At 39.0% G+C, this 13,931-nt stretch overlaps 1 protein-coding gene across 1 annotated transcript; it reads right to left on the reverse strand.

Moving 5' to 3' along the window:
* Positions 1-514: 514 nt before the first annotated feature.
* On the reverse strand, positions 515-3,129 carry LOC133515536 (WAS/WASL-interacting protein family member 3-like). The gene is made up of 2 exons (XM_061848084.1): positions 3,063-3,129; positions 515-1,330 (listed from the first exon to the last, which is right to left on the reverse strand). Exons 1-2 carry the CDS (start codon positions 3,127-3,129, stop codon positions 558-560), a joined length of 840 nt encoding a protein of 279 aa, XP_061704068.1. The 3' UTR covers positions 515-557.
* Between the last annotated feature and the right edge of the window lie 10,802 nt (positions 3,130-13,931).

The raw sequence follows: 13,931 nt of genomic DNA on the forward strand, positions 1-13,931 counted from the left end.
GACGAAGAGCGTCAAAACCCGCTAATCCTAAAATCTTCCGTGGCTACTATCGCGCGGTGCGCTTAATAGTGCTCCCACATTGGCTATTATATAATGTTATATAACATCGTGTGACAGGGGCAGCATGATAGTATTGAAAGTGTTTTACGATGTTATAACTGTCATACGATGTTATATAACATTTAGTAACCGCCAATGGGGCACCATAATCTTTTGTTCCTTTAACAATTTCCTGGATTAGCCCCCTCTTGAATAAATATGAGTATTAAAACGAGTAATTCACTTATTTTAAGTCGACAATTGCTCGCCATGTTTTATTCCGTACCGAACATTATAACGAGTTTTGTTTGTATGTACACCCCACACCCCCTCACCCTCACCTTAGGAGTTGCATGTGTCCATAGGCTACGGTGACCGCTTACCATTAAATGGGCCCTAAACTTGTTTACCACCGACGTGGTATTAATTAAATAATTGTACGTAATCCGGTAAAAAAGGTATAAAAAATCGCAAAATTTTAAATAAAGTTTTATTCTCAAAAATAAGAAGTTTTATTCTTAATATCTGAGTGGCGCAGCGTTGTTATTGTAACCAGAGTTATAATTATTGTAACCATTGTTACTGTTACCGTAACCAGTATCGTAATTGCTGTTACCACGGTTACCATTGTTGTTAGTGTTCTCGGTATTGTAACCAGGGTTGTAATTAGTGTAACCAGCGTTATAAACGGGTTTTGGTACTACTGGGGCTTGTACTGGAGTTGGTACTACTGGTGCTTGTACGTTTTGAACTGGTACAACTGGAGTCGGTGCTACTGGGACTGGTATATATGGAACTGGTGCTACTGGTGCTCGTACGTTTTGAACTGGTACAACAGGAGTCGGTGCTACTGGGGCTGGTATATATGGAACTGGTACTACTGGTGCTCGGACGTTTTGAACTGGTACAACTGGAGTCGGTGCTACTGGGGCTGGTATATATGGAACTGGTGCAACTGGGGCTGGTACATTTGGAACTGGTGTATGGGCTTTTCGCCTTGGTGGAATTGGAAATTTAGCGCCTTTTTGAAGTTGTCGTCTCTCAATCTTCGGTCTGCCGCCGCCTCCGTGTCCGTGGATGATTTTAGCGTTCGGGCACTTGTCTAAGTGTACGCATTGGCCGGTGACCTGGTTTCTGACAGTGGGGTGGATGCAGTGGCAGGCTGAGTAGCCGCAGGTCTGCTGCTTGTCTGGTCTGGGGCGGGATTCGTAACAGGTTGCCTCGCGGGTTACGTAACCGCAGCCGTTGAGGGAGTAGAGTTGGGTCCCTGCTGGGCAAGCTTGCTGCGGGCCTGAGGAAAGAAGTTTTGAGGTAAAGTTGAATGCTTAAATAAAAAATATGTGGAAAAACTTACTTTCATATGCACAGTTGTCTAAACAATCTGTTTATATATTTATCGACTAAGTAATTATAAAATACCTACTAAAAATCATTTAATTTACAGAGTCCGAACGGCCATATTTACTGAGCTGGTTGAATATCCAAAGGATAAAAAAAAATTGTCTTGTTTTTTGTCCCCAAAAACGGAACGGACGGAGTGTAGCTTTTTGTATGGCATGATTTTTAGCTTTTAATTATATTCAACTTTTTTTTGATAGAATACACCAATACAAACGTGACAAAGTGGTCAGAAACAAGACAGCGAAAATAATTTTGATCCCAATACCTAAACAGGTCTATGACTCAGTAATATCGTTGACGAACGATATATTGTATAATTGGTGTATATATGGTGCTACTTTCCCGGACTATTGCGACAGGCCCCTATGTACTGTAAAACGTCGTACGGTACACGTGCAAATACATAGGTAATTCGCAAGTCTTGTCGATTTAAAACAATCCCTTCGGCGTGCTTTAATTTATCGCCATTCGTTGCGAATTTCTTACTTTCATAGATATACTCAGACATCTTTTTTTTTACTTTACACATCTTTTTTTTTACTTTAAGTGCTCCATCAGATATCAGGAAATGTTTTTTTAATGATAAAATGTTTCCCTGCATACTATCAAAAGGAAACTTGTAGGACGTAGGTAATAAAAACACTGCAAACGGAAATTCTCTGAAAAAAATATCTGCTGCTTCGTCTAATTACCACCTCTTATTTCAATTACCGGCTATTAATAGAGCTAAAGAAAAATTGTAGTAATTATTTTGAATTTCATTGTCACAGGCTCCAAGCAAGTTAACTTTTAAAGGTTTGCTTTATAACCACCTGCTAGGGCAGGCGAAGTGGGAATTCGGCAGTATAGTCATTCGATTTGAAGCTGGCCCGAAGCGGCTAATCTTTTGTCTATTGTTAACTAAAACCGCGCGTGCCACTACCTGCAAAAAAAGGGTCGTATAATTCTAATTGGCATTTAAGCGCGGGCTAGTCCAACGCTCAAAAAACCAGTGTAGGTGTGCTCTCTGATAACGCGCCTTTGTTACGCATATCGAGGACACATTTTAGACTGGTTCGGTAGCGTTCGACTCGCCGGTACTCGGTAACCGTATAGGGACCATACAAGAAATCGCAAATTATTTTTCCATTTGTTCATTTTGTATCTCATTTCAATTACCATAGGAGTTGTAATTAAATAACCGGTTAAAGTACCGGGTCCTTTTTTTGCAGGTAGCGGCACGCGCCGTTTTAGTTAACAATAGACAAAGGATAAGCCGTTGGGGGCCAGCTACAAATCTAATGACTATAACCCATAACGCACGTGCAATTGTATGTATATGTATTTATACTTGTTTATCCATATATAATGTATATTGTTATGTTAGTATAATTTCATTTAAAAAAATGCTAGTAACACAGCTGAGAAATCATCCAGAATTTTTTTAAAGAAAATATTTATTCTGAGGGACTGAGAAAAAGGTGCGCGCCACGGCCATATTGCAAGTTTCGCGCATTGCGCCATATTTTTGTTTGCTTCTAATTTCCTAGCGTGATTCCTTAGAATTCTCAGAATCGTAGCCATTTTGTACCATGTAGTGGCAATAGATCACAGCTAACAAACTTAACAAAAGATAGACTTACCGAGAGGGACCAAATTAGCTGCAGTCAGACCAACGATGGCCAACAGGCAAGTAGTAACATACTTCATATTAAATCTCTGGTTACAATTCCGTGGTGACCCTGGTTACCAATTACCGAAACACTGAAGCAAAGAATGGTGATAGCGCTATTTAAGCCTTTTTCTATAAAATGCAATACAATGGCAATAATTCATTTTATTTGAACAGTTTGTGGTGAACTCATTATTTAAATTGGTAAAAATAAATATCACAAGTAAGCATAAGACGTCATAGCGCAGATGTGTGTACTAACCAGAATAACAGCATTAAGAGCAATTCCTAGCTGAGCAACTTTTCAAATCTCGAATTTTTGAAGCTATGTTTCTGTCGCGCTGCGGTGGGCGGGAGCCGGAGCTATCTAAGTGTGAGTGCGCGCACACAGACGCGAGACTCGTGCGCTCGCTCATTGCGCGCCGTTCCGTCGACATCGCCCGCGAGCCAGACGGAATTTATTCTGCGCTGCCCGACGCAAGTTGTTTTTGTTGTTACCACGTAATATTGTTTTTCATTTTTATATTATACTGTATCTATTACACCCTAATACCAAACACCCTATCACCTGTACTAAATGTATTTTACACCTATGATGACGAAATAATAAATGATTGATTGATTGATTGATATTAATTACCATATAGGTAAAAACTGCAAAAAAGAATGATGTCAGCTCAGCTTCGGTTGTCGTCGTACAGTCAAGTGCAAAAATATGTATCGAAAGAATCGTCTCATAAATATGGTACTACGCTCTTATTACACTGGAATAAGATGCTATGGGACATATTTTTGAGTAAGATGTGTACACCCATATTTTTACACTTGACTGTACCTATCCGTATCAGTAAGTTGGGAGTGATCATGGTGTGTTGTGAAATTTTGTAAGTAGGTATAAATATACCTATGGTTAAACTACAATCTATTTAACTTGTAGTACGATGGGGCTAAACTTGGGCCGCCTTATTGAAGAACGTATCGCAATGACAATCTGGGTAAAGTATGTTGGGATAATGCCGGACAATTTTGGGACCAATTGAGAGAACTCGTGAAAAAATATTTTTTCGAGATCTCAACACGTGACAGATTCTTGAAGTACGTAGCGAATCGTTAAATAATAACCGTAGATTCGGCATGAATTTTGGTAATCTTCAATATAGAACGGTTTTAGTTTTGTACCTGTGTAAAGATGAGACATACTTTTTTTTAGGGTAACGAGTGTTTTGCCATCAAGGGAGAACATTGGGTGGTGAAAAAAAGTTGCTTCTAATGGAAAGAGAATAAGGTATCACAAAGAAATAGGTCCGGTGACTACCCTTTTGTATCCGATCTTAACCCTGGTACAAAAATTGGTAAAATTGTGGCTCTCAAACTTTGATACCTATGTCATAAGGCAATTTGATAAGTAAACAATGTGCTAAGAAACCTCTTATTGTAAGGTTTACCCGAAGTAATAAAAAAAACCACTAAAATAATAGATACTTTGCGAAGTTTTGACAATTTTAGATTTCGTGAACTGTACAGAGCCCATCTTGAAGTATGGAAAATAATTAAAATTGCGATTTTGTTGGTTTAATTTTGCAATTATGTATATATATATATATATATATATATATATATAGTTGATATACAATCTTTTTTTTTTTATAAAATGTAAGGATCGTATGTAAAGAGTAAAGTAAATATATAAGAAAAGAGAGCCCTCTTGAAGCATTTTAAGGAAACTAATTTCGAAGCCCTATCTCTATTTTGTATCCGAAACTAGCAATGTATGTATGCGTGCATATCTACATATGCATCCGTATGTGTAGGAACTTTATTGCAAAAAATTGCTCATTTGCTATTTATAAGGGATCGGAAACCGGTATTTTTTGTATGGGAACGAAAACGGTATTTTTTCGTTCTTTGTTAATTACTTCATTTCTAATTAGGCAATCTAATAATACGAACTCGTTATCTGAAAACACAACTGAGTCCTACATTTAGAGTATAAAATAAACCGAAATATATGGTTATTTCGATGTTTTTGCAAAGTTAGGGGGAAATGAATGTCCTACGTTCTTCACCCGCATCCGGTATTTACCCAACATACCTTAATCGTTGAACCGCCGCATTTCAAAATGGCCCTTATTTTGATATCGGCTAGCCGTAATGTAATACGGCGGATTATACAATACGACTGCGATACTTATATATAAATCCCCTCGTCAATGTAATTTCATTAAATTTGCTATCTAGTGGCAAACATCAAAGTAGTTATCTTTTACTTGTAACGCACAAGTGTGAGCAATGTAAAATACTATATTTCTAAAAAAAAATTGCCTACTACGTAATAAAAGAAAATGTGTTTATTAAATTATAATACGAAAGGTGGTCAAATCGCAAAATGCTGTCGTTTTATTTAAAATAATGAAATAATTAGACCAGTTCCGAAAGTACCGGGAAATCCCGGTTCTTTAAAACAGTACCGGTTCTGCAATCCCTAATAAGGATGTTATGCCCATCACTATTCCTTCTGTGTACGTATATTTAGAAACTGTCTCCGCCTCCAATTCGTGCGATAAGGACAACTGCAGCTCGGACCGAAATTCACTCGCAAAAAACTCAAAAATCGAGGTTTCGCTCTCGACTGTTTCCTCCTCCAAAACGCAACTAATCATTATGAAATTTTGGAAATTGCAAGAGGTAGAAATAATCTATGCCGCTATGTTTTGATTTTTTGGATATTTTTTGTCATATTTGTATACTGTGCCTTTTTTTACAGCCAATTCAATTTAGCCGTTTTTGCGATTTTCGAGGCGCTGTATCTTTCTTCAAAATAAAATAATCCAAAAAAGCAAAACATAGCGGCACAGATATTGATGATATTGATCTTATTTGAAAAAATCACTGCTCTAGGTTAAAAATCCAGGGAGGAATCAGTCGAGAGCGTTTGTATGGAAAAATCGCAACTAGGAATTCCTCTTAATATTTATAATTAAATATCAGTAGGTTCACTGTCACACACCCTTCTCATTTCATTTCTGGGCTGGAAATTACTTAAGTCTTCTCTCACTTTCACTAACCGTAAGCGTGAGCAAAATGGAGCGCGACTATCATATTTTTTGATTTTTTTTAGTTTATTCGGAAACCAAACAGTCATATAAGCACATTAATTATTAGTTTTAATTGTTTATACGTTTAAATAAAAGAAAGTAGTCCATACGTTACATCTACCATAGTATTGCCGACTTTTAGCAGCTTTTTTCATTTTCATTTTATGTTTTAACTTCTGTGCATTATTTGTTACAAATTTCTAAAGTGCATTTATACCTATGTTCTTGTTTTTTTTTTTCTATCGAGCGAAAGTCAAAAACTCAGGATTCGAATCGATACAGTCCCCAGAGAGAAGCCTCACGATTCCTAATTAAAATCGCAGCCGTATTGTCATCCAAAAAAAGCGCTACGACTTATAAAAAACTCCGTTTTCTAGGTTTAGGTTTAAAGATCTATTATGAACTAATGATTCAGTCACGTAAAGATTTCAAAGTTAAGCTGAAGTGGTGTCAAGATAATCAACAAAAGATTAGATTGGATATTATCTCGACCCATCACTCAGCAAAAAACTTTAGCAAGTTTTGGAAAGAAACGGGTAAACTTAATCCGAAACCAAGCCTGCCTGTGAGCATTGCGGGTAAATGTGAGCCCACTGATATAGCCAACTTATTTAAAGAGCATTTCCAGGTGAAGTCGTCGCTAAGTCGGTCTGTGCCGGTGCTCGGTGCGGGTCCATCAAGTGTGTCGGTTCGTTTCTCGGTAAGTGATGTTTCTTCTGTCATTAAAACCATGAAGACGGGGAAATCACCGGGACACGATGGACTAAGTATCGAGCACTTGCTGTATGCTGGGACACATCTGCCGCGAGTGCTTGCGTTATTGTTTAATTTGTGTGTTAGTCACTCGTACCTGCCGAGTGCACTGATGCAAACTATTGTTGTGCCTATAATAAAAAACAAAACGGGGGATGTGTCTGACTTGGGCAATTATAGGCCGATTTCGCTGGCGACAATTACTGCTAAGGTGCTGGACAGGCTTCTGGATAGGCAGCTTCGGAAACACTATAAGGCTAAAGATGCTCAGTTCGGTTTCCAGCCAGGAGTGTCGACGGAATCTGCCATATTTTGTTTAAAAAGTACAGTCCAGTACTATGGAAAGCAAGATAGTCCAGTGTACGCCTGTTTTCTGGACCTTTCCAAAGCGTTCGATCTGGTCTCGTACGACATCTTGTGGAGCAAGGTGTCGTCCGAGACCAGTCTCCCTGCAGAGTTATTAGCGGTCTTTGAATACTGGTACAGCAACCAAATCAACTCTGTGCGGTGGGCAGGCGTGCACTCAGACGAATACGTGCTGAACTGTGGAGTGCGGCAGGGGGGGGTAACCTCTCCGACCCTATTTAATATATATATGGACGGGCTGATTGAGGAACTCAGTGGCGCCAAGGTTGGTTGTAACATTGGCGGTACCTGCCTCAACAACATAAGTTACGCTGATGATATGGTGCTGCTGGCTCCCTCAATCAGAGCGCTCAGGAAGCTCCTAAAAATATGTGAGCATTATGCGGAGAGACATGGGCTCAGGTATAACACTACAAAAAGTGAACTACTCATCTTCAGGGCCGGCAACAAGAAACTAGAGGAAGTTCCTAGGGTTGAGTTAAATGGTGCCGCCCTGAGGAGAGTAGAGCGGTTTAAGTACCTGGGTCAATGGCTCACCGAAAGCCTTAATGACGATCCTGATTTGGAACGAGAGCGCAGGGCGTTGACGGTCAGATGCAATATGCTGGTGCGCAGGTTTGCAAAGTGTAGCAATGACGTAAAGGTTACACTTTTTAAAGCTTATTGTCAGTCTTTTTATGCTTGCAGCCTGTGGACCAGCTTCTCGCAGCGATCGTACAATGCGCTGCGTGTGCAATATAATAATGCGTTTAGGATACTGATGGGTCTGCCTCGGTACTGCAGTGCATCAGGGATGTTCGCCGATGCCCGTACGGATGACTTTTACGCTATTATGCGTAAAAGAGCGGCATCCCTATTGCATAGGTTGCAGGGTAGCACCAACAGTCTCCTAAACGTATTTGTCGTCAGAGTGGACTGCCCACTGATGAGGCGTTGGAACCAACTGCATGAACCCAACGGACCAACGCATCATCGACATAGATTATGTTAAGTAGTTTTAGGTATTTATTGTTTTGTTTATATTGTACTAACTTAGATATATAGGTAGATAAATAATAATTGTTGTATGTACTAACACTATATGAGTTTTTAGCTCGAAATAAATGATTTCATTCATTCATTCATTATTATTCTCACTAAGAATTTTACAATTCACTTATTATAACTTAAATTAATTAGTTAAGAAAATAACAATAAGGTAGTTTACATAATACTCGGAAAATTAGTTACCGATACACATGTCCGACTCATGCGCTTTCGTGTCCGTCGTTTCATGCGTTTTCTGAACCTTACTTACTTACTAGTTTGGCGCAATGACCCAAAATGAGTGTTGGCCTCCAAGACAAAAATACGCCATTTTATCCGGTCCTGCGCGGATTCACGCCAGTTTTCTCTGACGTTTTCAAAACTACTGCACCATAATGTTCATGAATGGACTGCGCATTTTCCGGTGACACCTCGCTTGTCTTCTCAATACTGTCTAAAAAGAAGTGCCAAATTAAACGCTATATAACTCCATCCAGGTGCCGCTCCATAAAACATAAGTAAGTTCATAAGTAGTTAAACTCAAATACAATACAATTTTGCCCTTTCAAAATTTAGTCCTATTGTTTTAATTAAGTGAGTAATTTATTTATTGTAAGCTGTGTACGATAAATGTGATCAATATAAAAAATGTATCAACAGTTGTTCGTTTCGTTCGTTTGTTAAAAGGTTAAGAGCCACTTGCACCATCACGCTAACCTAGTGTTAACCGATTAAACCTGGAGTTACCATAGTTACTTGTACAATTTGATATTGGGTTACCGGTTTAACCGGTTAACCACAGATTAATAGGATGGTGCAAGTGGCGCTAAGCAGTTGAAAATACAATCTGTAATTTGACGTTGGTTGAATGTACTCTCACAGCAAAACACCGACGGCACGGTTATATAACGTTGTTACTCTGGTTATTTCAACTCTGCGTTGTTGTTATTCAGAACCATATGGTAAGAGGTAGATATTAATTATAAAGAAAGCTTACTTACGGCTTTATATTTAGCAGAGCTAAGGTTCCGCCTACACATGCATGCCATTTTTAGTCTTATGTTATATAGTATTTAGCATTATACTTAAGTGAAAAACGAAGTAAACAAAATTTATATGACGTCACTTCACTAAATCATTTTATTAGTCATACATATATTTAGTTAAATTAATCCCCCAGCGATGGAAAAATAAGCATGCCTTACAAATGTCAGTTATACAATAGGTGCCAAATACAACAATGAATAAGTACAATAATTTATTACGCAGCTGCACATTAAAATAACTTCGATATGAATAAGAGGCTCGCCATCCACAGTTTGGTTTGTTTTCTACGTAAACACTAGTGCGCGAAAACAGTTTTATTTTTCAAACCGGTTTTTATAATTCACCCGGGAACGAAAAGGATTTCGCTTCCGTTTGCGGTTAACGGTTAAATAATTGTTCTATTGAGATACCGGTTGATGCCAAATACGTCGCCTTCCGTTTTTTGTGCAGCTAAATTTGCCGGATACATTGAAAATGTCGAAGCGAGATAGTGCGAGTAAGTATTGCTATCTCTTTTACGTATTACAACGAGTTTAACCGGTATTGTATCGTTCCCTGTGAACCATAAAATTCCGTTCCCTCTTCTTACCGGCTAGGACGACAATTTTAAACGAAATAATGTAACGGTTTTGGAACGATATTAACAGGTATTTGAATACAGATTCCGAGCCCTGGTAAAACCACCCGACTATCGAAATTCTCCCAAGTGTATACTTAATGCCTGGCCTGATGGCCAAGTTGATATTATTTCAGATATCATTCTGATCTCAGTGAACTTCTTCTTCCTCGCGTTGTCCCGGCATTTTTGCCACGGCTTATAGCCAGGGGTCCGCTTGAAAACTAATCCCCAGAATTGGCATAGGCACTAGTTTTTACGAAAGCGACTGCCATCTGATCTTCCAACCCAGAGGGTAAACTAGGCCTGGGATTAGTCCGGTTTCCTCACGATGTTTTCCTTCACCGAAAAGCGACTGGTAAATATCAAATGATATTTCGTACATTGGTACGAACCGGGGTTTGAACCCGTGACCTCCGGATTGAAAGTCGTACGCTCTTACCGCTAGGCCACCAGCGCTTTATTCTGAAGTCAGTGTACGTTCGAACTAAATATACCTAAAGATAGTTTACTTTTCAAGTAGGCATATTACATTATTGAATTATAGAAACGTGACTTAATCGCGTATTAAGATTTAAATTTACCTCCGACCTTTTGAGGACGGCCTTGTCCCCGTGATCTCGGAGAAGACTGGCAAAAGTTGACATCAACATCATCTAGCCGCATGAGTTTTTCGAACTACCCGCACTTGGTCTTGTTTATCAATTTGAACGTTTAGCGCACTAGGAATGTTACTCTGCCGACACACGACACTAACAATCCTCCTCTTCCTCGAAACTCCCATTTGTATAATGTAATATTGTGTTAAAATCGTGAAAGTTTAAATGCATATTACCTATAAGACAATATTGTAGATGATTTTATGGAGAATATTAACTTCTCGGCCTGTTTCCACTTCTATTCATGCTTATAGACGTAAAAGCTATATACATGCCAAGTTTCGTGCTTTCTGCCCGATGGAACCATAGCTGAAGGTAAGCAGCCGCACTAATGCGCTTATGAACGTCTAAAATAAGCCTGTGTCGTCCCACTCGAATATCTTTTAGGTGAGAATGTTATGTGAATGTCGTAGTTCTAATGCCAAACATTTATACAAAAGTAAGAACAAACTCAGGCAATTCAAGAAGAAGATTGATATTGATACGTAATTAATTGAACTTATGGACCTTTTGGACTTGTAAAAGAATTACGGACTACTGGCAATGGCGGTCTCACTGCGTTTGAGCTTCAAACTACCTCGACTGAAATGATTGCCTTTCATCCCTTGGTTAAAAATCTACTACTACTATACTTTAGAATATAATAGAAATCATTTATTCAGACAACACATCAAATCAGTAGTAAAAACAGTAGTAACAGAGATGTGAAGCCAAAATGGTCTCCACTCAGCAATGCAGCTGGCTACTAGCGTGGTCAACGGCGCTGGTTTTATGTGGAGCCAGTGGGGTAGGGCAATTTCAAGCTCAAATGAATATTTTTATCTTATTGTCGTTTTTTTTACATTAGATTTCGATAAAATTTGGTGGATAGATCGAAGTTCCCTATTCTGAATAAAATATATTTTCGTAAAAGTATGTAATTTTCGTCTTTATTCCGCCGAGAATGAACGAGCATTTTAAACCAGCCAAATTGTCTCCAAATCTAACGGAAAAAATAAACCAAAAAAAAAATAGGCCCTGAAATGTTTAAGACAAGTTTTTTATCATCGTTATCTACAATAATCTGTCTCTTTTGTGTCCAGTAATGGCTTATTAATTGCGTTTGTAACAACCTAGCTTTCAAGGTCAAATAACACAGAACCTACAGTACAATAACACTTGACACGTGTTCCAATAAAATAAATCTAACCCCCCCCCCCCCCCCCCGCGTTCAAGGCAGGCCTTTGTGACGGTCTGTTTTGTATATTGAGTCTCAAAACGATTTTGATTTAATGATTATTTTATGCGTAATTCATTTAGGTACTATAAATGTTCATAAATAATAAAATAAATCATAATAATAAATAAGGTAGCAGTAGCTTTCAGTCACTTTTTGCACTCGTCAGTTTCGCGAAAAAAGATCGACCGAAGTCGCAGTGTTGCTTATGACAAAGTTGAGATCAGGATACCTGAACAATAATGAAACCTGCCTTGGTGTTTTCCTGAACCTAATTAACAATTCTACAAAAACAGCTAGAACTCGTAGGAGTGCGAGGGATCGCCTTGGAATGATTTAGCAGCTACCTGACAGGCGTAAGTAATCCTATGCAGATCAGTTTCGGAGTCCCACAGGGTAGTGTTCTGGCTCCTATATTATTTATAGATCGTATCATTCACTAAGACATCTACCTTGACTCGTAACGTCATGTTATTAAGGTTACATCTGACAAATCTGCTCGCCATCGGGGATGATACGAAGTATAATGTTTACACTAAATAATGACATAGCTTCAGGCAATTTACCCAACACTGAATTAATTTGCTACGCCGACGATACGACAATTATTTTCCACGATTGCATCTGGACAAGTATTGCTAAAGCCGCAGTGAGAGATACGGGTGTTATAGCTGACTTGCTAAAATGCAGCTTGCTTACACTCAACACTACAAAAACAAAATTCGTTTGTTTCAATAAAACAAAAGCCTGAACTCCTACTATTTCACCCAGTATCAAAATTCACACCTGCAAACGAACCCAATCAGTCACCAACATCTTCCTGTTCTTGCCAGCCGATCGACAGGGCTCGTTCCATAAAATATCTAAGGGTGATATTTGACGAAATACTTGACTTCAAGGGCCACGTAAAGTTGAGTTCATTAGAAATGTCAAATAATGTAAACAAACTTATTTACCTTCATTACTTCGTAATTTCGCACTTTTTTTTACTTTACGTCAGTTTTTATACTTTAATCTTTTATTTGTATCAATTTCGAGTTAAAATATGCTAATTATTAATATTTAAGCGAAAACAAACTTCCAAGAGATTTTAGGTTATCTTCCAAATGCTAAGAAAAGCTGTCATATTTGTGTACATTATTTGCCATTTCTATAAAACTCCACTTTAATAACCACAATAAGCGTACGCAGGCTTATTTTCGTTTTTAATAATTTACCAAACTCGGTAAACAAGTCATTGTTTAGGACGGTCTACATTAGCATCTGCCATTATGTGCTAGCATACTGCATACCTGCTTGGGGCGGGGCATGCAAAACATATTCGTACATGCTTATGCTGGAAAGGTCGCAACGAGTCATTATCCAGGTCTCCCTTCGAAAACCAATTAGATACCCTCCCAAGGTAGTCGATGCAGTATCACACGCTGTAGCTTGGGCGCGCTGAATGTGTACAGCGACCTAGATGTCCTCAGCGTTCATGGAATTTTTACTCTCCTTGATTCACGGTGCAATCTTGAAGTCCCTCAACTACTACTGCATGCTACAAAAACACACGTTCAAAGTACCAATTCTCCCGACTGTATCAGCTTTCGCCCAGTCTGCCTAACTTCATCCATCCATTAGTCTATAATAAAGTCAATACCAATATCCCCATAAAAAATTGACAATGTTGTCGCAATTATTGATTTATGTATGTACCCAATGCCAAATTGGAGGTTTCTAGCACTCACGATCATGAAGCTGTGGACGTACAGACAGACGGACAAGGCGAAACTAAAAAGGGCGCACGGCTCACTTATTACCAGTTCACCGGAAGGTCAGTTATTCGCGATTGTCAGCTTTTGCGAATAACTGACAGGCCGATACCTTCCGGTGAACGGGTAATCAGTGGGCCCCTCGTTGTTGTTGTAGAGCACCACAGATGCAAAGGGCCTTCACAAGCTCGCGCCACGCCTTCCTATCTTTAGCTCGCCTTCTGGCCTCGCTCCAGCTCAACCCGACCGCTCGTAGCTCTCTTAGGACGGATCGTTGCCAAGAGTGTACAGGACACCCGGAGCCACGG

The sequence above is a fragment of the Cydia pomonella genome, chromosome 2 (genome assembly GCF_033807575.1).
Source record: "Cydia pomonella isolate Wapato2018A chromosome 2, ilCydPomo1, whole genome shotgun sequence".
Lineage (NCBI taxonomy): Eukaryota > Metazoa > Arthropoda > Insecta > Lepidoptera > Tortricidae > Cydia > Cydia pomonella.